At 50.6% G+C, this 22,700-nt stretch overlaps 1 protein-coding gene across 1 annotated transcript; it reads right to left on the bottom strand.

The window, feature by feature from the left end:
• Positions 1-1,397: 1,397 nt before the first annotated feature.
• LOC125946900 (uncharacterized) lies at positions 1,398-18,605 on the bottom strand. Its single transcript, XM_049671079.1, has 5 exons — positions 18,495-18,605; positions 17,782-17,902; positions 9,022-9,195; positions 1,909-2,037; positions 1,398-1,490 (listed from the first exon to the last, which is right to left on the bottom strand). Exons 2-5 carry the CDS (start codon positions 17,854-17,856, stop codon positions 1,398-1,400), a joined length of 471 nt encoding a protein of 156 aa, XP_049527036.1. The 5' UTR covers positions 17,857-17,902; positions 18,495-18,605.
• Between the last annotated feature and the right edge of the window lie 4,095 nt (positions 18,606-22,700).

The raw sequence follows: 22,700 nt of genomic DNA, 5'->3' as shown, positions 1-22,700 counted from the left end.
CGGAAGCCAGCTAGGTGAAGAAAGAATCGCGGACCGCGAACATTTTAAAGCGTTTAGCTTTCCTTGGGAGCTAACCACGATTTCTTTGCGTATAACTGTATTCGCGGCCCGTCGATCCGGAAGATAGTGCAGTCTCACACAACGGTAAGGACAGCACGGTGGTACGGTACCACCGTGCGGTGGTGCAGCCAGACGGTATACCGTGCGCTAGCGCATGGCGGCTCGTGCGGTGGTAATGGCAAGCGTTCTTGCGTTCTTCTGTAGAGGCGCTGTCGTTTGACAAGCTGCGCCTCTGCGACCAGAGGCGGTCACAGACGCGGCCCGCGATTCCGAACTGGTCTTTGGGGAAGTGTAGCTAGAAGTACCGGTTGGATTCCGCGTTCTTGGGAGGTAAGGCATGATACTAAGGGAAGCGCCAGCCATGACCTATAGTGCAGCATAGTGCCCAAAGTAACCACCTCCTAAAGCACGCTAAACGAAATCTTGGATGGCAACCGGCGTTGGTTCTTCAGAATTACTTTTGTCACTCACCCGACAGTAGCGAAAGCTACTAATGAAACCCGATATCACTTCTCACGAAGTCAATCTTCGCACTTGAAAAAAAAAATTTGCCCTGTTCGGGGAATTGAACCCGGCACATTACTTGGAGAAAAAATCGAAATGTATAATCGACTAATTAACTAAAATGTACTAATTAGGCTTTCAACTAATGACCTAATGGCCCATATTGCAATTTGCAAATTCTAGTGGAGTCCGCAAGGAGGATCCACTTGGAAGGAATTCTCAGGATTACACCTGTTTCGAGATATTAATTCCCGAACTTTGCGGAGAAAAGCATTGGCGTTCCACTTACTTTTTCAACAAAACGTCGTTTTATGCATTGAAGCACAAAAGTAACTGGAACACCAATGCATTTCTCCGCAACGTTCTGGAATTAATATCTCGAAACTGGTGTCATCCTAAGAATTCGTTCCAAGTGGATCCGCCTTGCGGACTCCACTAGAATTTGCTAACTTGACGGCTAGAATTTCTAAATTGCAATATGAGCCATTAGGTCATTAGTTTACTGATTATTAGTGAATTTCTTAATTAGTCGATTATGCTTTTCGATTTTCTGTGCAAGTAATGTTCACCGCGTCTTCGAGTAGACCAGCTCACGAACTAGAATTGTGATGTCTGCCACAGGCAACCTATAAAAAATTTTAAGTGTTCGCTCAAAAGACCCGGTATATTGCGGGGACGCTCGACTTTCACGTGCTCCTGATATTGCTTTCCCCGAATGGTTCGCGTCTCCTATAATCCGGCTTCGTCGCGTACCTTTGCCCCAGCGGCGGTCGCTATAATTGGTGCGACAGAGGGCGCGAGTATTGCACTGCTAACGCAACCTAACGGCGGGGTTACTCGGGCGTAGAAGGTGGGGTCCTCTTTGGCTTGGGGTCGGCCAGCTGCGTGGACGTTTCGCGAGCTCGCCAGCCGTTCGCGGGACCGTTCTGCGAAAGACTTAGGCGCAGGACACGAATGGACGAACACGATCGTTCAAACGTGCCACCGTTCGCGTGACCGTACACGCGAATGATTAGGCGGTGTCCAGCATGGAAGCAAACTTATTCGCTCGCTATCCGGTCGCGGTGAGTTGGGCTTCCTCGATTTGTCGCGCGCCCATCGGCATATTCTTCGGGCAGTAATTCGGCTAGCAGGCATTACTGTATGAAAGGTGCAATAAATGCCCTTTTGATTGTTTGCACTGTGCTGTCGTTCCGTTGTTCCAAGAACGTGCTTGAGACCCCGCAATACGTACTATATTATATATAAATCCTGTTTCAGGCATGTCACAACTTGTCTTGTTACATGTAATCATCCCCGGTGGAGATGCATCCTGCTATGCTAGACGTCTCCAGCTAAACCTACCTTGTCGGCGAAAGTCGAGGGCATCTCCGCCAAGAAGACGTTGTTCTTGGATTGCGTCAACGCATATCCGGCGACAGCAACGAGGTTGCCATCACGGCTGATCGGCACGTATTTACTCTGCGCGCATATCTGGAAGAAAAGGTGTTTCATGATTCGCGTTGAATTTGTGCCACAGCTAATTATAACGGTCACATAGTAAACTTGTCTGTTCAGTGACGTAGCTTTGGCCTCTGAGAACGCGATAACTGCAAGCGCTAACAACGGCAACGGTGTTTTATATAATAATATATGTAAGCCGGCAGTATATCAACAAGCTAACTTATGAAAGAGGCTAACAACTGTTCTTTTTTGCTGTGGGTTAGAGAGGAGGGGAGGGTCTGTCGATTGGGTAGCCATGTTGTTACACGAAACGAGAGTGAAAAACAACGACGGCTAGGACGACACGCTACATTTCATTTTAATCGGAGCTGTTAGGGCCGAGTTAGGCTCGCAAGGCATGCCGCACTGCACGTCCTGCCGCAAGCGTGCTGGTCGTGCGAAAAACTGCGCATGTCGTACACAGATGCACAAATTTCGGTTTACACAGCTTGCGCAAACCAACTGCACGCGTGCGGCGCGTGGCGTGTGGTTTGAGCGTAAGTCGGTCCTATAGAAGAGTTCAACAACGCTTTTCGTGCGGTGACGGGCGCGTGGATGGTATAGAAGCCATAGAACCGCAAGGCTACGCAGCCTGAGCTGGAGCCCCTAACCGGCCGTAGGATTGGGTCAGCGGAACGCGCAGACAGCGTCGGTAGCAAAGAGGTCTTTGGTCGGTAGAGCCGGCGCAGAATACAGGAACAGCGGCCTCCGGGCGCGCGTGATCTCAGAGGCCACGCAGGAACATACGTTTGGGTGTAATGATGGGCGGGTGGATGGTATAGAAGCCATAGAACCGCAAGGCTACGCAGCCTGAGCTGGAGCCCCTAACCGGCCGTAGGATTGGGTCAGCGGAACGCGCAGACAGCGTCGGTAGCAAAGACGTCTTTGGTCGGTAGAGCCGGCGCAGAATACAGGAACAGCGGCCTCCGGGCGCGCGTGATCTCAGAGGCCACGTAGGAACATACGTTTGGGTGTAATGATGGGCGGGTGGATGGTATAAAAGCCATAGAACCGCAAGGCTACGCAGCCTGAGCTGGAGCCCCTAACCGGCCGTAGGATTGGGTCAGCGCAACGCGCAGACAGCGTCGGTAGCAAAGAGGTCTTTGGTCGGTAGAGCCGGCGCAGAATACAGGAACAGCGGCCTCCGGGCGCGCGTGATCTCAGAGGCCACGCAGGAACATACGTTTGGGTGTAATGATGGGCGGGTGGATGGTATAGAAGCCATAGAACCGCAAGGCTACGCAGCCTGAGCTGGAGCCCCTAACCGGCCGTAGGATTGGGTCAGCGGAACGCGCAGACAGCGTCGGTAGCAAAGACGTCTTTGGTCGGTAGAGCCGGCGCAGAATACAGGAACAGCGGCCTCCGGGCGCGCGTGATCTCAGAGGCCACGCTAGGAACATACGTTTGGGTGTAATGATGGGCGGGTGGATGGTATAGAAGCCATAGAACCGCAAGGCTACGCAGCCTGAGCTGGAGCCCCTAACCGGCCGTAGGATTGGGTCAGCGGAACGCGCAGACAGCGTCGGTAGCAAAGAGGTCTTTGGTCGGTAGAGCCGGCGCAGAATACAGGAACAGCGGCCTCCGGGCGCGCGTGATCTCAGAGGCCACGCAGGAACATACGTTTGGGTGTAATGATGGGCGGGTGGATGGTATAGAAGCCATAGAACCGCAAGGCTACGCAGCCTGAGCTGGAGCCCCTAACCGGCCGTAGGATTGGGTCAGCGGAACGCGCAGACAGCGTCGGTAGCAAAGAGGTCTTTGGTCGGTAGAGCCGGCGCAGAATACAGGAACAGCGGCCTCCGGGCGCGCGTGATCTCAGAGGCCACGCAGGAACATACGTTTGGGTGTAATGATGGGCGGGTGGATGGTATAGAAGCCATAGAACCGCAAGGCTACGCAGCCTGAGCTGGAGCCCCTAACCGGCCGTAGGATTGGGTCAGCGGAACGCGCAGACAGCGTCGGTAGCAAAGAGGTCTTTGGTCGGTAGAGCCGGCGCAGAATACAGGAACAGCGGCCTCCGGGCGCGCGTGATCTCAGAGGCCACGCAGGAACATACGTTTGGGTGTAATGATGGGCGGGTGGATGGTATAGAAGCCATAGAACCGCAAAGCTACGCAGCCTGAGCTGGAGCCCCTAACCGGCCGTAGGATTGGGTCAGCGGAACGCGCAGACAGCGTCGGTAGCAAAGACGTCTTTGGTCGGTAGAGCCGGCGCAGAATACAGCAACAGCGGCCTCCGGGCGCGCGTGATCTCAGAGGCCACGCAGGAACATACGTTTGGGTGTAATGATAGGTGGGTGGATGGTATAGAAGCCATAGAACCGCAAGGCTACGCAGCCTGAGCTGGAGCCCCTAACCGGCCGTAGGATTGGGTCAGCGGAACGCGCAGACAGCGTCGGTAGCAAAGATGTCTTTGGTCGGTAGAGCCGGCGCAGAATACAGGAACAGCGGCCTCCGGGCGCGCGTGATCTCAGAGGCCACGCAGGAACATACGTTTGGGTGTAATGATGGGCGGGTGGGTGGTATAGAAGCCATAGAACCGCAAGGCTACGCAGCCTGAGCTGGAGCCCCTAACCGGCCGTATGATTGGGTCAGCGGAACGCGCAGACAGCGTCGGTAGCAAAGAGGTCTTTGGTCAGTAGAGCCGGCGCAGAATACAGGAACAGCGGCCTCCGGGCGCGCGCGATCTCAGAGGCCACGCAGGAACATACGTTTGGGTGTAATGATGGGCGGGTGGATGGTATAAAAGCCATAGAACCACAAGGCTACGCAGCCTGAGCTGGAGCCCCTAACCGGCCGTAGGATTGGGTCAGCGGAACGCGCAGACAGCGTCGGTAGCAAAGACGTCTTTGGTCGGTAGAGCCGGCGCAAAATACAGGAACAGCGGCCTCCGGGCGCGCGCGATCTCAGAGGCCACGCAGGAACATACGTTTGGGTGTAATGATGGGCGGGTGGATGGTATAGGAGCCATAGAACCGCAAGGCTACGCAGCCTGAGCTGGAGCCCCTAACCGGCCGTAGGATTGGGTCAGCGGAACGCGCAGACAGCGTCGGTAGCAAAGAGGTCTTTGGTCGGTAGAGCCGGCGCAGAATACAGGAACAGCGGCCTCCGGGCGCGCGCGATCTCAGAGGCCACGTAGGAACATACGTTTGGGTGTAATGATCAAAGCGCTTGAAAGGACTCGCGTATACAGTGCACGGATACGAACCCACGTCTTCGCATTACGCGTCGATGCTCAAAGCGATTGAGCTACCGTGGCCCCATTTTCCGATCCACGTTCAAACATCAAATCAAACATGTTTATTTTGCAGGAAGAATACAAAATTTCACTGCGGGAGAGAAATACTAAAGGCGAGAAAGCCTGGAGTATTTATGTATATCTATTAGAACTAACTCTGGGAGTGTTTACATCGCCACATTTGACTTTCGCGTCACCCTGGCCACCTGCTTCCTTGCAGCGGTTTCAGCGCGACAAGCCTTCAATGACGTCATAGACTAACACAACCATTCCACATCACGAGCGCTAAGTTCTCTCCTCCTTATGTCCGTCACGACGAATTGATCTTTTTAGCAGCGGAGCTCTTGTAGGTCCCGGCTGCGCCGTCCGTCCTTCCGCCGCTGTCACGCAGGTCCCGTGACCAGAAGAGGATGAGAGCCACGCCTGGGTGCGACTTTACAATTGCTAGTAGGTACAGCGGGGGCGAGGCACGTGCGGGTCACGTGACTTCCGCTTAGCACGCGTTGTCACGGCAATCGTGGAGCTCCTAGGTGCCTAGGGACATAATCGCTAAGGGACTTTTGAGGCACTGATCTGCACGGCCGCGCGGCGGCTACTAGTTACTTAGAGTGGCTCTCTTATCTCCGGGACCGGGCGCAGGGACCTTGCCGAGCGCAGCTCCTACGTGAGTAGGGAGCGAATCGTTTAGGGTACGTTGGATGTCAGGTGGTGTCTGGGCCACGCCGGCCGCGCTTTATTATTGTAGCGTTTGTTCTAGTGGCGGAAATCCTTGCATTAGTGGTGGTGTGGCATGACGGCTTTTGATCTCGGTGAACTGTGGTGGTGTAAACACGCGGATACTGCTCGCATTTGTACCCCGGTACCGGACGCCGACGCGAAGCGGCGGTCGTTGGGGTGTTGCGGAGCGCAGCGTAGCAACACCCCAAATAAAAAAATACTGCTCCAGTCAGGTAAACTGCTCCCTCCCTGATAGTGAGATTATATTTGGATCATCAAAACAGTGATGCGTTTATTTAGGAATACCATCGTTTCTCTCTCAACGCATCACTGTTTTGATGATCCAAATATAATCTGACTATCTGGGAGGGAGCAGTCTACCTGACTGGAGCAGTATTTTTTTTATTTGGGGTGTTGCTACGCTGCGCTCCGCAACACCCCAACGACCGCCGCTTCGCGTCGGCGTCCGGTACCGCGGCTTCCGCCGCGGCACCGGGGTACAAATGCGAGCAGTATCCGCTTGTTTACACCACCACAGTTCACCGAGATGAAAAGCCGTCATGCCACACCACCACTACTGCAAGGATTTCCGCCACTAGAACAAACGCTACAATAATAAAGCGCGGCCGGCGTGGCCCAGACACCGCCTGACATTTAACGCGCCCTATACGATTCGCTCCCTACGCACGCAGGAGCTGCGCTCGGCAAGGTCGCTGCGCCCGGTCCCGGAGATAAGATAGCCATGCTCAGCGGAGACCAGTGCCTCAAAAGTCCCTAAGCGATTATGTCCCAAGGCACCTAGGAGCTCCACAATTGCCATGTGTGATGATTAGGTTCTTTATAGTGCGATAGGAAACGCATCCAAGGTGTTACGCCTTGGTGCTTCCAATAAAAGACAAGGCTGTCTGCAAACCACACGCAAGGGAAACATTTATCAATAGAAAATAACACTCTCTTATATACACGGACTAGGAATAACAAAGCGAAAAGATTACAACGACAGTTATAGCACGCGATACACGGATAAGTTCACGAACAAAGCTGGAGTTCACTAAGATACGTAGGGGTAACAAAACAAGCGGAGGTCACGTGAAAGTATAGTGTTCACCAGTTATAGGCGAGGATGGTGGTCCAGAAGTCTATGTGGAGGTGGCACCAGCAAAATGAAGCCTGGGGTCGGAGGAAGGGAGCAAGTCTCGAACGACCGACGTGACGCTGGCTCAAGGAAGGTCTTGCCGTTGAGAAGAGGTCACATATGTTCGTCTCGAGCCTCTCCAGCAGGTCCGCTGTGATCGAGTGGAAGGCCTAGGCATCCAGGCCCAGTCACCTGGCAGCCCACTCTTCCGCACCTCGTCGTCCAGCTTCCGCAGAGCGCTCACTGTCGAGCAAACCGTAGCTTGTTGTGGGTAGATGCCAGGTCGTCGGCCGTTCGACACGTGACAACACGTGTTAAGAGGAAGTATCCGCTGTACCTACTAGCAATTGTAAAGTCGCCGCCGGGGCAGGGCAGGTCACGTGACCAGCAAAGGAGAAGAGGCACGCTGGGGGAGGAGGCGACCAATGAGAGGCCTCATTGGGCGCGAGGAGGTGAGGCGATGGATATAAGAAAAGGTGTTTCTGTTCGGCGCGCCGTTTCGGATAACGCACAATGTGAAGAGCTGCTGCCGACGCCGACCGCGTTTCCCGCGTTCGCGCCGAACGCGCGCGGTGTGCGTGACTGCAGCCGATGCCTCTGGCGGCGGCTCGGCTGGTTCCGACCATAGAACTAGACACTCAGCGAGTAGAGTCGGAAGTCGTTGCCTCGTCTGGCCTCGCAACGTTTCAATATAGCACAACTTATAGTATAAGTTTGTGTTGTAGATCTGTGTTTACTTGTGTTTACGCAATTGCATCACGTGCAACACATGCACATGTAACACTCGGTGTAACTAACACAGCTTCGCTGTTCGACCATCTTCACGGAGTGGAAGGGAGGTATAATTTTTTGTATATAACTAGGCGAGTCCCTGTACGTCCAATGGGGCTATGTCACTTCCGAAACGCGACTGGGGCAGTAGGGATCACAGCAAGGTATACAGTGTTGGGATCCAGTTGCGGGTTCGTGGCTCGGACTTGGGTTTCACAAAGAGGGTCACAGAGGAGCACCAAAATGTCGTAGTTGGCCTGCGCATACCGGGGCATCGCACTAACCTGACAAAGCGGACACGCCCTGTCGTCCGTCTCTGTCGCCGAGAGATGCTTGTTGGCAGCCGCGGCAATCAATCCGCACGGAGCTGTGACGTCATGGCTCGGCAAAACTAAGGCGAAGCGATGCGGCGCGCGCGATGACCTCACGGCTCACGCAGCTGTGGCGAGGCTAGGCGCGTTCGGCGCAGCTGGGGCGAAGCGTTGCTAGGCGACGCATGGTGACGTCATCGCCAGGCGGAGATTTTGGGCGTACACTAGACGGACCATCCTCGAGCTTACGCAGCTTCGCTAGTTCACAGGAGTATGCGCCATTGCGCTTGGACCCTTTCTGCACCACCTCCAGGATCAGCCCACATTTCCGGCGTATACCAACGGACTACCTCCAGCTTAAACAGCTTCGCCGTTCAAAAAAATAAAAGAAACTCTAGAGGGATTATGTCACTGTTTACCTGTCCAGGCGAGCACATATTCGAATTGTGGTGTGGCGCTTCAAGACAAGCTCAGAGCACTTTAATGCTGGATGCATTGACGCGAGATGTCGCCCCGAGCAGCGCTGCTCAGTTTGCCCTTTATCAACATGGTCAGTCTATATTTATGTCCACTGCAGGACAAGGACCTCTCCCAGCAATCCTCAATTACTCCTGTCTTGCGCGATCTGATTCCAGCTAGGTTGGAATCAGCTAGCACTTGATTTAGTGATCTCGATTAAAGTAGCACGCGGTTTCTGAGGCACCCCATGCTATTCTCTTCTTGTTTCTTCCGGCATTCCAAAACACGCGCCTACGCTAGTATTCGCTATTTTTGTGCTCTGTTCGAAACGACGAGGCGCCTTACCCCGTCGAAGCTGGTCATGCTTGCGTCGATGCATGGGGAGTACGGGATGTCCTGCTCGGCCTGGGCGTCCTTACGCAGCACGTAGAGAAGTGTTCCCAGCTCGAGCGAGAGGCCTACCACCGCCAATGAGTTCTGGTATGGGTACCCTGGCGCCACCAGCTCAGACTGGTTCATCTACGTCCAATAATTAAATCAATCAATCAGAGGTCTCAAGGTAAACTGCAGGTGGGACATCACATATTTTTACAGTAAAAAGTATTATGTGTTAACAAATACAAAGAAAGTGTCAACCATGTGTCGACGCTAAAGAAGATAAGGTCGACGTACATGGTGGTTAAATTATTTGATGAATAAATGTTGATTATATCTCTTTATCTCTTTCTTTATCTTTTTTCATATTCATTTATCGTATTCGTATCGTATTTACCGTGCAGTTACGTCGAGCTTGTCTTCTTTATATTTGACACTTGTTGACTCTGTTATTTTACGTAAGTGGTTACAAGATAGCCAGATCCCAGATACGCCAAACCCGTGCGAAGTCAGCAAAGGATACCAAGCTTGTCTTCAAAAGAACCTAAACTCAACGCTCGCGGCGAAAGTATGGGGCGTGCGGGAACATCCGAGATATGCCGCGCGCGCGTTTAAGTTAGCACGTACTCTGCAGATGGCACTATTAGTTAAATAAACACACACTTCATTAATTAGCCTTGAATGTTTTACGGCTAAATGTACAACTTTCTTTATAATATTGTTACGCGAAGAACGAGTCAGTAAGACGGGCAACTATTTACAGGTTGTATTTACAACAGCGGTTGCAGTGCTGACCGGTTAGGTTCACAGCGCGAGCCCAGCTCGTTCTTCCTCTTCTTTTCTCGAGTGATGGCGCCCGCGCGCCTCGGTCAAACAATCAAATACCACACGCGTGTAGCATAATCCCCCGGCGGCAGAAGCGACGTCCCGGAGCGTCTAAATGTCATCACTGGGAGGGTGATACTGCTTCAGTCGTGTAACGTGCACGATATCGCTGAACTGGGAAGCAGATGGGGCGTCAGGGGGCGATCTCGTAGGTGACGGGAGTCACGGCACGAAGCACTCGGTAGGGGCCTGTGTAACGCGACAGCAGTTTTTCTGACAGGCCGACCTGACGCGACGGAGACCATAGAAGCACCAAAGAACCATGCGGGAAGTGCACGTCTCGGTGTCGCTGGTCGTACAAACGCCTTTGACTCTCTTGGGAGTTCAGAAGGTGGTCACGGGCAATTTCCCTTGCGTGAGCAGCGCGGGCGACGGCATCGAGTGCCTATTCACTGGTGGGTGCCGCGTGAACAGGGAGAGTTGTGTCGAGGGGCAGTGCTGGTTCTCGGCCGAACGGGAGGAAAAATGGGGAATAGCCGGCTGTGTCGTGGCGCGAGGAATTATAGGCAAAGGTGACAAACGGCAGAGTGAGGTCCCAGTCTGTGTGGTCTGAAGAGACATACTTCGCGAGCATGTCTGTGAGAGTGCGATTAAGACGCTCCGTGAGGCCATTCGTTTGCGGATGGTATGACGTGGATAGCTTGTGCCTCGTGGCACAGGACTGCAGGATGTCCGCGATAACTTTTGACAGGAATGTCCGGCCACGGTCTGTGAGAAGTTGTCGTGGAGCTCCGTGTAATAAAATCACGTCGCGTAAAAGAAAATCGGCAACATCTGTGGCGCAGCTTGTAGGGAGCGCTCGGGTGATGGCGTAGCGCGTCGCGTAATCTGTGGCCACAGCGATCCACCTGTTCCCAGAGGTAGAAAGAGGAAAGGGACCAAGTAAATCTAAACCAATCCGAAAGAATGGCTCCGCGGGAATGTCGATTGGTTGTAGGTACCCAGCAGGTAGCGTCGATGGTGTCTTGCGTCGCTGGCATTTATCACACGCAGCTACGTATCTTCGAACGGAGCGAGCAAGCCTAGGCCAAAAGAAGCGTCGGCGGATCCGGTCGTAGGTACGTGACACACCGAGGTGACCGGCAGTGGGGAGGTCGTGAAGTTCGTGGAGAACAGCCGAGCGAAGGTGTTTAGGGATCACAAGGAGTAATGCTGGGCCGTCGGGGTGAACGTTGTGGCGGTAGAGTACGCCATCTTGAAGTGTGAATAAGCGAAGGGAACTGTCGGCAAGTAGAGATTCCAGGCGGTCAATGATGACACGCAAGGACGGGTCACGGCGCTGCTCGTCGGCGACATGGACCAGTGGAAAAACAGAGAGAACGCAGGCGTCGGTGTCAGGCTCAGACGTAGAGGTCGGGTCTTCGACTGGGTAGCGAGAGAGGCAATCTGCGTCCTGGTGTTGGCGTCCCGACTTGTACGTCACTGTGTAGGGATATTCTTGTAGTCGGAGAGCCCAACGACCGAGCCGGCCAGTAGGATCCTTGAGCGACGAAAGCCAACACAGCGCATGATGGTCTGTGATTACTGAGAAGGGCTTGCCATATAAATATGGGTGGAACTTTAAAACAGCCCAGACGAGAGCAAGACATTCGCGCTCGTTAATCGAATAGTTGCGCTCTGCAGTTGTCAGGAGTCGGCTAGCGTAGGCTATAACGCGGTCGTGTCCGTGTTGGCGTTGCGCTAAGACGGCGCCGATCCCATAACCATTGGCATCGGTTCGGACCTCTGTTGGTGCGGACGGGTCAAAGTGGGCCAAGATCGGTGGATTAGTCAGAATCGTGATAAGGCGTGAAAATGCGGCAGCCTGAGGGGAACCCCACGTAAAAGGCACGTCTTTCTTCATAAGTTCTGTGAGTGGTTGAGCGATTGCTGCGAAATCTTTCACGAACCGTCTGAAATAAGAACAGAGCCCCACAAAACTCCGGACGTCTTTGACAGACTGAGGTACAGGGAAAGCCGTGACTGCTCGAACCTTCTCCGGGTCGGGTTGTACTCCGAAAGCATCGACGAGATGGCCGAGCTCTGTAATCTGTCGGCGCCCGAAGTGGCACTTCGATGAGTTTAATTGGAGCCCAGCCTTGCGGAAGACGTCAAGGATGGCTGCAACGCGCTCAAGGTGCGTCTCAAATGTAGGAGAAAACACAAGGACGTCGTCGAGGTAACAGAGGCAAGTTGACCATTTGAAACCTTGAAGCAGAGAGTCCATCATCCGTTCGAACGTGGCGCGGGCATTACATAAACCGAACAGCATAACCTTAAATTGGTAGAGGCCATCTGGAGTGACGAAAGCGGTCTTTTCTTGATCTTGCTCATCGACGGAAATCTGCCAACAACCAGATCGAAGGTCAATGGAGCTCATGCATTCGTAACCAGCCGAATTCTATATTCGATATAGGGCGGCTGCTTGGTCAGGGGCGAGGTCCGGAGCGACCACGGGACGTAATGGGCCGTCGAGGTTCAAGGCATCCTGTGGGTAATCAGGACGATCTGGAGACGCGTCGGCTGCAAAAGCAGTGACGTGGTCGTCTGTCGCAGACCGGAGCGTGGCCACCACTATGCCTTCAGGTAACACTTGCTTCGTCAAGCCAAAATTGATGACGGGGAGACACATCCGATTAGCGGCAAGGGTAACGTCGGAGTATGGCACAGAGACGTCGCGCGCCAGGAGGATGTCACGAATAGGTGCAACGACATAGTCGCCATCAGGCACGGTTGCCGTTGAGGCCTCCACCACGATGTTACGCGAAGAACGAGTCAGTAAGACGGGCAACTATTTACAGGTTGTATTTACAACAGCGGTTGCAGCGCAGACCGGTTAGGTTCACAGCGCGAGCCCAGCTCGTTCTTCCTCTTCTTTTCTCGGGTGATGGCGCCCGCGCGCCTCGGTCAAACAATCAAATACCACACGCGTGTAGCAATATACTTAGTTGCTGGCTATTGCTACGCGTTCTCGGTAAGAAGAGGTATCATTCGATGTCATTTTGCTGTTCACACGACATTTGAATATGAACTAGAAAGTAGTGTTCTTCCGCACAAACCTCAAATAGCTATAATCACTAAGACTTGGTTACACAGGCATATATCAAACTCTGAGATAGTCGCACCTGACTATGGTATTCTTCGTAAGCACAGAAGTTCTTAGGGTGGAGGGGTTGCCATTCATTATCAAGAAACGTTCCATACAATCAGGCTCGCTGATATAGCTGGTTTGGAGTGTTTAGAGTGTATAATTGTTAAAAATTGCCGCAATGAATTTAGTTTGGTGATAGGTTGATCTTACCGCCCACCCAATGGCAATAGCGATTTCTTCTAAACGCTGAATGAATTTTTAAGTGTCAGTGGCGCCCTCACCAGTAACTCTTTGATAGCTGGCGATTTCAATGCATTATCCATTGACTGGAACAATGAAACTCCAGGGCCTCTCTTGAACAGTTAACTGATTTAGGTGTATTTCACGACTTTTCCCAATGAGTCCAAGAACCAACTCGTGATCACAAGACAGCGAAGTCCATTCTAGGTCTATTTAATGCGTAAGCATTCTTTGGCGAGTGCCCAAGCAAAATCTGTCCGTAACGCGGAAAGTGTCACACGCTTTATCTGCAAAATAAATCCATAGTTGACGAAGGTGATACATTTAGTCATTATAATAGTGTAAAGGTAGATAGATGACTGACAGCTTTAGATTTCAGAACTAATCAATGGAAAATGAAAGAATTAGTAGCCCTTCCCCTGTCGAGGAAATGGGGGTAAGTGAAGCTTTTGGTGTGTTTCTTCGGTGTTCCTCCGAACGAACTGCACTGACGAGTATCACATTGCGCTCGAACCACAACCGATCACACGCACTGCATCTGGCTCCAAAGTTCCGGTTGAGAAACTCCCGTTGAAACCTGGCCTTCACAGCGGGGAAGTTGGCGTTAGCGTTGTCGAGGCGTGCACCACCATTGTCGAGTTCCTGGAGGGCTAGACGACGCTGATGTTTGGCCTCTAACATCGCGGTCCCGCAACATCGCGCTCCCGCATCGCGCTCCCGCAAATGGCTCATACCCACTTAAGCAATGGCTCACACCCCCGTAAACGCGGCCTCCCCATTGCGACGACAGAATAGAAGTGAAATTCTACGCTGGAATGATTAGCGGCAACGCAGCCAGCTGCGGAAGCCGACGACGACGACGAACGCGGGAGCAGTGGCACGAGTGCGTGCCACTGCTCCCCCCTCCCCTCCCTACCCTCTTCCCGGAGCGTTGGGCGCGACGGAAGACGGCGCGCTTCCTTCCCGTTTTTCCCTTGCTTGCGCGAAATTTAGCCGCGATCGTCGGCTCACCCTCGCACGCTTTCGCTCGCACATACAGCATACGGCGCGCGGCGACGATTTTATCGCCCTTGGCCTTTATACGGAATCTCACGGTGACGACGACGGCGACAACAACGACGACGATGACGACGACGAAATGTGCCTCGAGTGTCGATATAATTGATATCGCAATAAAAGAGAGAAAACAACAGAGAGAAAACAGATCATCGTTCTTCTGATGCCCCTTGAAAACTTTCCCGCATTGCTGGTCTGCATGCGAAGAAGCCTGCTTTAGGATTTAGGATTGCGGAGTATAAAAAATGATAGAATAGCTGATTGGTAGATGTCATAATAGTGTAATAGTAGATGATTGGTAGCCTTAAAGAATCACAAAAGATCGGTCACGTAATCGCACTCACTTCGTAACATAAAAAGGAAATAAAATAAAATAAATAAAAAGGAAATACTGTGTGCTCAAACCAGCACAGAATAGCGAGAAAGAAGATGACGGAGATGAAGAACAAGCAGCTACGGTGACACAGGAGCAGCGAAACACTCACAGCGAAGGAGAAGCAGGTTCCCAGCCTCCACAGAAGACATCCAGGTTGCCTCATTTACAAAAATGTGCAGGACGCAGCAATTAAAGAAGATTGTAATCACGTGATAGTACGGAATGAAATTGTGTTTGGAACGTTATGATGTGGTCTGAGCAGCAGGAAAGACATGGTAAGGAAGACCAATGCTATAGAAATTCTGAGAATTGTCTACTAATGTGTAAGCATTCTTTGGCACCCAAAAAGCTATGATGGGTAGACATGCATAAGCTTGGCAAAGCAAGTAAGCAAAAGCGAAGTAACAGCCGAGCCAAAGACTGCTTCCGCATTAGTAGACAATTCTCAGAATTTCGGTAGCATTTTTGTTTCTTGTCGGAAGAAGTTTACCTAATTAAAACTCAGTAGTACACGTTCTCAATTGTATATGTGATCACAAACTGATAACTCGAATGTTGAACCTGGGCCACATTCCTAAAGAGAAAAAAGAAGTAAGAATTGCTCAGACTTTCATACGTGCGAATGACCCAACTGTTTTGGGTGCGCTGGTCGGCTCGCTTTTGAATTTTACTAATTTTTTGTGAAACACGCGATTGCAGTATCGATAACGTACGACAGTTCCTAAAAAAAAATGGCGTGCTCACGGGCATTAAAAGATTTCGTACCTCATAAAAGAAAAAGAATATAAGAAATACAAACTTCGGGATTATTAAAGAGGTTGTTGGCGTCGAATACAAGGCGAAACAGGATAAGAAAAACGTGCCAGCAACACCCCTTCCACGCCAACGCATACGTACGCCTGGTTCTTAAATAATGCAATACAAAACCTATAAATCGGTGCTTCAATGTTGCCATGAAATAACTTTATTCTTCCGGCTCCGGCTAAGTTCTGGCAGCCTTTATCATCAAGACAAAAGTCTCAGTATAATATGTCTATTCATGGTGAAAACGTTAATGTTGAAACGCAGCTCGCATAAGCCTTTCAACATTAGCTTTTTTTTTCCTTTTTTTTTTTTTGCTCAGGTATCACTCAAGACGATGGCAGCACTGCGCACTTTATTCCTCCAAATTGTGATCCGTAATATTTCCGCATCTGGGCAAGGTGTTCTGTCACTGTTGCTGAACTTGGACACAAATAAAAACCCGAGAGTTGACGGCATACCTTACACTTTTCTTGTTAGGTACGCTGAAGCTGAACTGTGTAGGAAGTAAATATGTCTCCTATTGGGAAAATGATTATCCCACGCTCAGTTACCGGCAGAAAGTACAGCGAGATACCTAAAGGTGGCGACTCGCATCCAATAACCTCCTAAAGGCCTATCTCATTGATGTGCTTATGCTCGAAAATTCCAGAGCACATAATATTTAAGGATACATCGGCATTCCTAGAAAATAACAACTTGATTAACAATAGGCAACACTGTTTCCGCAAAGGGAAATCGACAGTGACAGCGCTCCTTGAAACTGCTCATGAATTCGCAGCTGCTATTGAGGCTCATTGGGAAATCGACGCAATCTTTCTAGTCTTTCAAAAACCACTTGATTGTGCTTCACATTCAAAACATTTGTTGACGGTAAAAGCTATACAAAAAAAATATATGTTAATGTCATGGATAGAATCGTACTCCCGACAACAGTTTGTATTATTTGAGGATGTTTGCACGGCCACTACAGCTGTTAATCAAGCCTGAGCGGTGGAGACTCTTAAGAAATGTCGTGGACGTTGGTGGCGCAAAGCTAGGAAAATCATGCAATGCTGTGAACTTTCTATTCTGAATCGCATAGCTTTGGGTGTATTTAAGTATTTAAAGGTTACGTCAAGGTTTTAATTTATACTTCGTTTCACACTCAACGGGCAACGCTGCGGAAGTTAGACAAGTAGTGCGTTCAAAGAAGTATCACTCCACGCGTATCGCAGTGCACTCGCCTTCGATCTGCGACCCTTTTTACGGAAGTAGTAGTATACTATAGCTACAACTTTTGGACGTAAGGTCAACGTCAGATCACACACTGTCATTGCGCTTTTGCGCTTGCAGTATGCGATTTACTATGTCATTGGTCGCGAGCACAACCGATGCACTGTGGACGCTTGTCGCAGCAAAGTGTCGCTCCACTCGTTCGCTGGTAGATAGGTTCATATCTGCGACATTTTCCATGCAGTAATTACGTCACGGTTTGTGACATAACAGCGTGATACTTAATGCTACAGCGAATTACATCACGCACATATGTGACGCACATTGTTTGGATCGTGAATGCAAGCAGTGAGGTAAGTCTCAATCTGTTGCAGAATTGCCTGCTACATGTTTCATACGGAGTATGCAGGGTGTCTCAGCTATCATTCATAGCGTTTAAGAACAAAACAGAAAACGGGCCACTTTGCGTGAAGCTAACCAAGTGCATATTTTCACAGCCGAGCAGATCGAGTAGCCGCGAGTAATTTTGTTGTTGATGCCATTCAAATAAATTATTATTTGCAATTAGCTACTCTTTGTTACTGTCCTGAATGGCGTTCTGACAACTAAGAATTTGTAGGAAATTGAAAGAAACTGAAAGCTGGCATGTTTTCAACCAGCTACTTATTGCCCGTTTGCTTTTTCCGGCTGATAAAGAAAGCTCGCAGAAAATAATACATATCACGTGGCTAACTGTCCGCCCGCATCAAAACGCAGCGCCCTCAAACAAGCTCCACAGTAGTTAGCGGCAAAGCTGGCGCTTTATCGGGCGCGCGCCGCCCACGAAAGCGCGGCGCGACAGATAAAGAAACAGGACTTAGTTTCCCACTAAGTCCTGTGGAGCGGAGGTCGGTACCGTGCACTGTATAACACTAACCGCGACCCGCCGCTGGGACGACGATTAGGCAATGACCTCCGAGACCCGGAGGCGCCCACTGCGCGTACCACCCGATCTCGCAGGCCATTGTTATCGGACGCCACTGTATGTGCGTGAGGCCATTGTTGGATCTGGTAAATGCATCGCAAGGTGTTCGAGTCCGCGACTCACCAGGCCGATGAACTTCGGGTTCGGAGAGTAAAGAGCCGTCGGAGGTACGGCGTAGCACTCGGACTCGCTCCTCATTGGACCAGCCGAGGAAATGGCGATCACGGTGTCGGCCTTGTAAGTGCTGCAAAGACGGCGCATTGTTCATTCGCCACCGTAATACCCCTGCGGTTATCAATACGGTAGCTGTTTGTTTTGCAAGGACTCATTCTTTTTTTTTTTTTTTTTGCGGAGATTACGTGCTGCGGCTGGATCGGCATCGAAGACGCACAGAGGCATCGCATACAGAGTTGAGACTGCGCAGTAGAGGATATACGAGGCGTAGAGGAGCAAGCGGCATATGTAACGCTTAGACGTATGATGAAGTAGGAAGCTCCGACATCCGCAAGCGTTTGAAAAGCCTAGGGTGTGGCGAATGAATTGCCCCGGGTGGTAAAGCAGCTTGCAAAGTTTGGGTTGGTTTACGGGCAAGCCAGACTTCCAAAGGCTGCGAGGACTCCTTTGCAAATGCGGCTTGGCTTCCTTTCATGTACGAATTAATCGGATTTCGATACATCGGCGGAGGTTTTGTATAATGTAACGTACTGTTCTTTTCCCGCTTCGTGATTGACGTACTCGTGCAAAGCAACTCGTCGTGCTCTCGCTATCACCCGGATCTGTCACTCTGCGAAACAGATGATAAGAATTGAACAGGACCGGAGGAAAAGAATCCTTACCGAGTACGGCTCCCGGCTGTAGACTAATTTGATTACGAACGCGGAGTGATGAACTCGCGCGGTGAACTGGCGTGGTGAACTTGGTAGAGGAGCTGGCTACGTTATCCGAGTGCGGCATCACGACACGTATACCACGGTGGCGAACGGGAGTGGAAAAGGTGGAGGGAGGGAGAACAGTCACGCGCCGTTGTAGCGAACGATGACTTTATAAGGCCGACAACTGGTTCAGCCAAGAATATTGCCACGGGGTAGTGACGATCAATAACGTAGTATGAAAAACTGTGAATGACGAAAGTAACTATTCATTGGGCGAACTTGTGCCCACAAAACAAGTGACATTTCGAAGCACAACGATAGCGGCGAACATAATGAGCGCTCGTCCAAAATCTGATCAGCGGGTCAAGCGCGTTGGCTTTTATACGCGAGTCATCAAATGTTCCACAATAATCGCTGGTGCTGGCGAGTTTTTCCCGAAAGTAGTACACAATTCGCGTCGCGCATACGCTGCAATCAGATTACACAAGGTTCGGTGACAACAGACAGCGGATAGAACCATCGATAACATTCGAGAAACGTTCGATACATGCAGGCGCGTCCTGCGCTGGGCGATAACACTTGTTAGTCGGTGAAACGCGGTCACCCGAGAAAGATAATCAAGTACACGTGTCAATACCCTCCCCTTAAAAAGCATCGCCCCGATGCTACAAACGAACTCGAAAGCGAAAACAAAACCATGCTCTCTATACTCGGAAGGCGTCCACTTTGCGTTGCGTCTGGTCCCGAGCGCCGTGGCGAAGTCACGTGAGGCCGACCAACGTATAAGTGCCGCGCAATATTTTCTACTCTCCATTCTTCGAGTATTCCAGTTTCCAGCGCTTCTTGTTCCATTTCTGTGCCTATTTTGCTTTCCGACAGCGTGTTGACTATATAGGGGAAACTGCACTGGAAACGTTTGAGACATACAACAGGAACATTCTGCAGGGCACCATACAACGGCGTATTAGAGTTCGTTAGAAATTAGTTGCATCTATAGGAGTATAGATGTTCTATATAGGAGTATAGAGTATAGGAGTATAGTATAGATCTGTTCAGAACAACGCACACTGTGTTCCCCCACAGTTGCTCGATGTGCGCTTATTTAATAGCTAAGCGGCCATGTTTCGGCAAGATCTTCTCCTTTCTCGCACTAACGCTATTTTCTTCATCAGATGCTGAGGTGCGAACTTCGAAGTCAGTGGAAGCTAGCCGTTCGACTAGAAGGCTGGCAGCCAATATACGGACTCCGGAGGGCTTCAATCGAACAGGGCAAACAATTAGGCTGCGACGTGGAAGCTTGTCGACAGTGTTCTGTGCCTTCCCTGAGCATCTGCAGAAGCCAGTGAGTGTCGTTCCTTCATAGTGAGTATTGGTACGAGTAGTCCATGCGTGTTGAAAGTGATGCAACTCCAAACGAGCTCACAGAATCCGCTACGTGCTCGTTGTTGTTACCCGCTCAATGCCGTGTCTGTTGCTCTCGCATGAATTTGTGCCTTCATGGTATAGTAAAGTTATACACCCAAAGGCTCCACGATACCTATAGCATCAGCCCTTTTAACGTGCATCCAGACACAAAACGAACCTATCTTCCGCTTAGCGAGCCAACCAGTGGCAAAGAAAAAAAATCAGACAGCCTGTCATGTACTATTAAAACAGGAATGATCATTACTCTTTAACTCAACTTGCATGTCTACAGAGAGGTTCACTGTTAAAGGGAACACTTGTGTGCCAGGCCATGTCCTGATTTTCCTCTCTCGCAAGAGTGCAATCGCCAAGATTTGCAGCAAGGTTCGTAGCTCTGGCTCCTTTCGACACAACTGCGCAGTGAACTTGCAGTGCTTCCGCAGCCACTTACTGCTAGAACGCCAGCAAAGTGAGAGCCGCACATTTGTGTTCCCACATTAGGTAGCTAGCTAGACACTCTGTTGGTCTTCCTTATTCGAATCGCACTTTACGCAGTTCTCCCTGTGCTCTTTTCCTAGTACATCAGTGCATTTTGCATGCACAAGTACTTTGATGCGTTAATGCGACTGCATACAATTTTATACGCGCGAAAAGGCACCGATACCTCCACCAAACACCCCGGGATCTACCAGTCACTGCATGCATTGAAGTTGCAAATGCTGCCGAAGATGTGTAAGAGGTTGCATTGGCTTCACCTACTCAAGACCACTATAAGAAATTCCTCCAGGCACCGGAAGAAAAAGTCACTCAGCCCCAGAAGAAGGTGAATATGTTGCAACAAATCAAGCGAAGGCTTAGCTGAAGAAGCCACCAGATGATCAAACAAAAATAAATAAGCACGGCGGCAGCCAAACAGGACTGTGCTTTCAAAGCTTATACTTTTCAACAATCAGTAAAAGGCTATGGTCCTTTTATTGGCAAAGTTGCGAAAGCAAATATACCGCTTACTCAATGCACTCTTATCTTAGGAAAGGCAGCACCTGAAATAAAAATGTTTTCTCTTGATACTTGTATGCTGCGCTCTAATCATTACAGGTTAAAAACAAAATATGCACAGGACAGGAAGGCCTCCTCACGTACATTACGCCTTGCCTCTATGACGTTCCTGCCTATGGCAAGATGGCCGCCGCGCGCTCTGCCAGGCTTCACCCCTTAGCATTGGCACGCATAGCAAGCCTCCACTAGAGCAAATGTTCTGTTAACCTCCTTGGTTACAGTCATGGCAACGACGCATCACATTCCGAGCACTTTGGCGTGCCAACTGTTGCCTCGTGGAAGCTCTTGTAACAACAAAACGTTCGGCAGACACACTTCAGACTGCTGACGTGTGGGAATACAAAAGCATTATACCGTTTGTAGACCTCGAAAAGTCACGAACGCGCTCATTTTACACACTTATGAAGTGGCGCCACCTCCTCCCCACTGGCTGTGTCATCACGTGCCCAATGACGCACGCGCTAGGCTTAGTGAGCAAGATGGTCGCGACGTGACGTGTGCAATCAGGCACGCACTAGGCACACCTCTAGTAAGCCAGATCCGTTGAGCCACCGTGGCTCAATCCGTTGAGCCACCGTGGCTCTTCCAACCGTGGCTCTTCCCAAGCGTGCTCGTCTCGCCTCCCTGAGGCCCGGGTTCGATTCGCACCCAGACCAAAACGTAGCAAATTTTCCATTCAAACCCATTAATTTACTTTGTTTACAGGAACCTCCCTGAGAAATTTGACATCAATCCGATTATTTTTTTTTTACGTGTTTCTACTCTTTGCGCCGTCGAGCATTTTCGGTACCATCTTTCGGTCACTCCGGCTACGCTGACTTATTTTCGCCTAATGGGGCATATAATGCTCTGGCATTAAAGGTGACGCTATACCCTTCGAGAATGGAGCACGCTCCACGTGATCTCGAAGGCCGTGGGAATGCCATCAACATGGCTTGAGCAAGCTTGGCAATCGTGGCGCGCCGACTTCCGCTGATGCCCCGCTGCTAGTGGGTGGCACCATAACGACGTCATGGGAGAGTGAAGTGTGCATCTCAAAGCCGCAAAAATTCGAGACGAGGGTAACTCTCATTTCGCGAATATTTCAAATTTTCTCAGACAGATCATTTAGACCTGTGTGGGTCAATTTTCATAATTCCTTTTGCGGTGTGCTCTATGGGATGCTGAGATTAGATCTAGAGCTGATATGGTGACACGAAAACGGCCTTGCAGGGCCCCCTTAAGAGCGTCGCTGTAAAATTGACAGTCGTTTCAAAAACGGATGGTTGAACCACTATTACTCTGCTGGTTTTTGAAGTGTCGCGCATTACTTTTCTTAAGCGGCAACAATATACCAACAAAAAAATGTTCAGTTCAGTGTCACCAGACGCTTTAGGATAGCGCAACTCATATAACTACCAGCAAAGGCGGGCCCCTGATCGTCCCACGCTGTGGAAGTGAAATGTGAATTCGCGATTGTGTTGAAGTCGTGTTTCTGAAGATTACAGCGGGCGTTTACCATGAGGAGACGTACAGGCAACGTTACGAAAAGCGGACTGTGGATAAATTGTTGCCGCATTTTTGTCGGAAGATTGTGCACGTCGTGGGAAATGCCCTACGCAGTACTCCTTGAGACTTCAAAGAGTGTCGCAAATGCCTTCCCCTGAAAAAAAATTAATAAATTATAGCCTTGAATCAGCACCGTGGCCAAGCAAGTAGCCAGAGGTTGAG

This window comes from Dermacentor silvarum, chromosome 7, assembly GCF_013339745.2.
Source record: "Dermacentor silvarum isolate Dsil-2018 chromosome 7, BIME_Dsil_1.4, whole genome shotgun sequence".
NCBI lineage: Eukaryota > Metazoa > Arthropoda > Arachnida > Ixodida > Ixodidae > Dermacentor > Dermacentor silvarum.
Note: the sequence above shows the minus strand (reverse complement) of the source record. Positions and strands in the feature narration are given on the sequence as shown.

Coding starts and splice junctions, on each gene's coding strand:
- LOC125946900 (XM_049671079.1), bottom strand. CDS start 17,856: ATGAGGAGCGAGTCCGAGTGCTACGCCGTACCTCCGACGGCTCTTTAC. Junction 9,196..17,781: donor ACCCGAAGTTCATCGGCCTG/GTGAGTCGCGGA, acceptor TATTGGACGTAG/ATGAACCAGTCTGAGCTGGT. Junction 2,038..9,021: donor GCATGACCAGCTTCGACGGG/GTAAGGCGCCTC, acceptor CTTTTCTTCCAG/ATATGCGCGCAGAGTAAATA.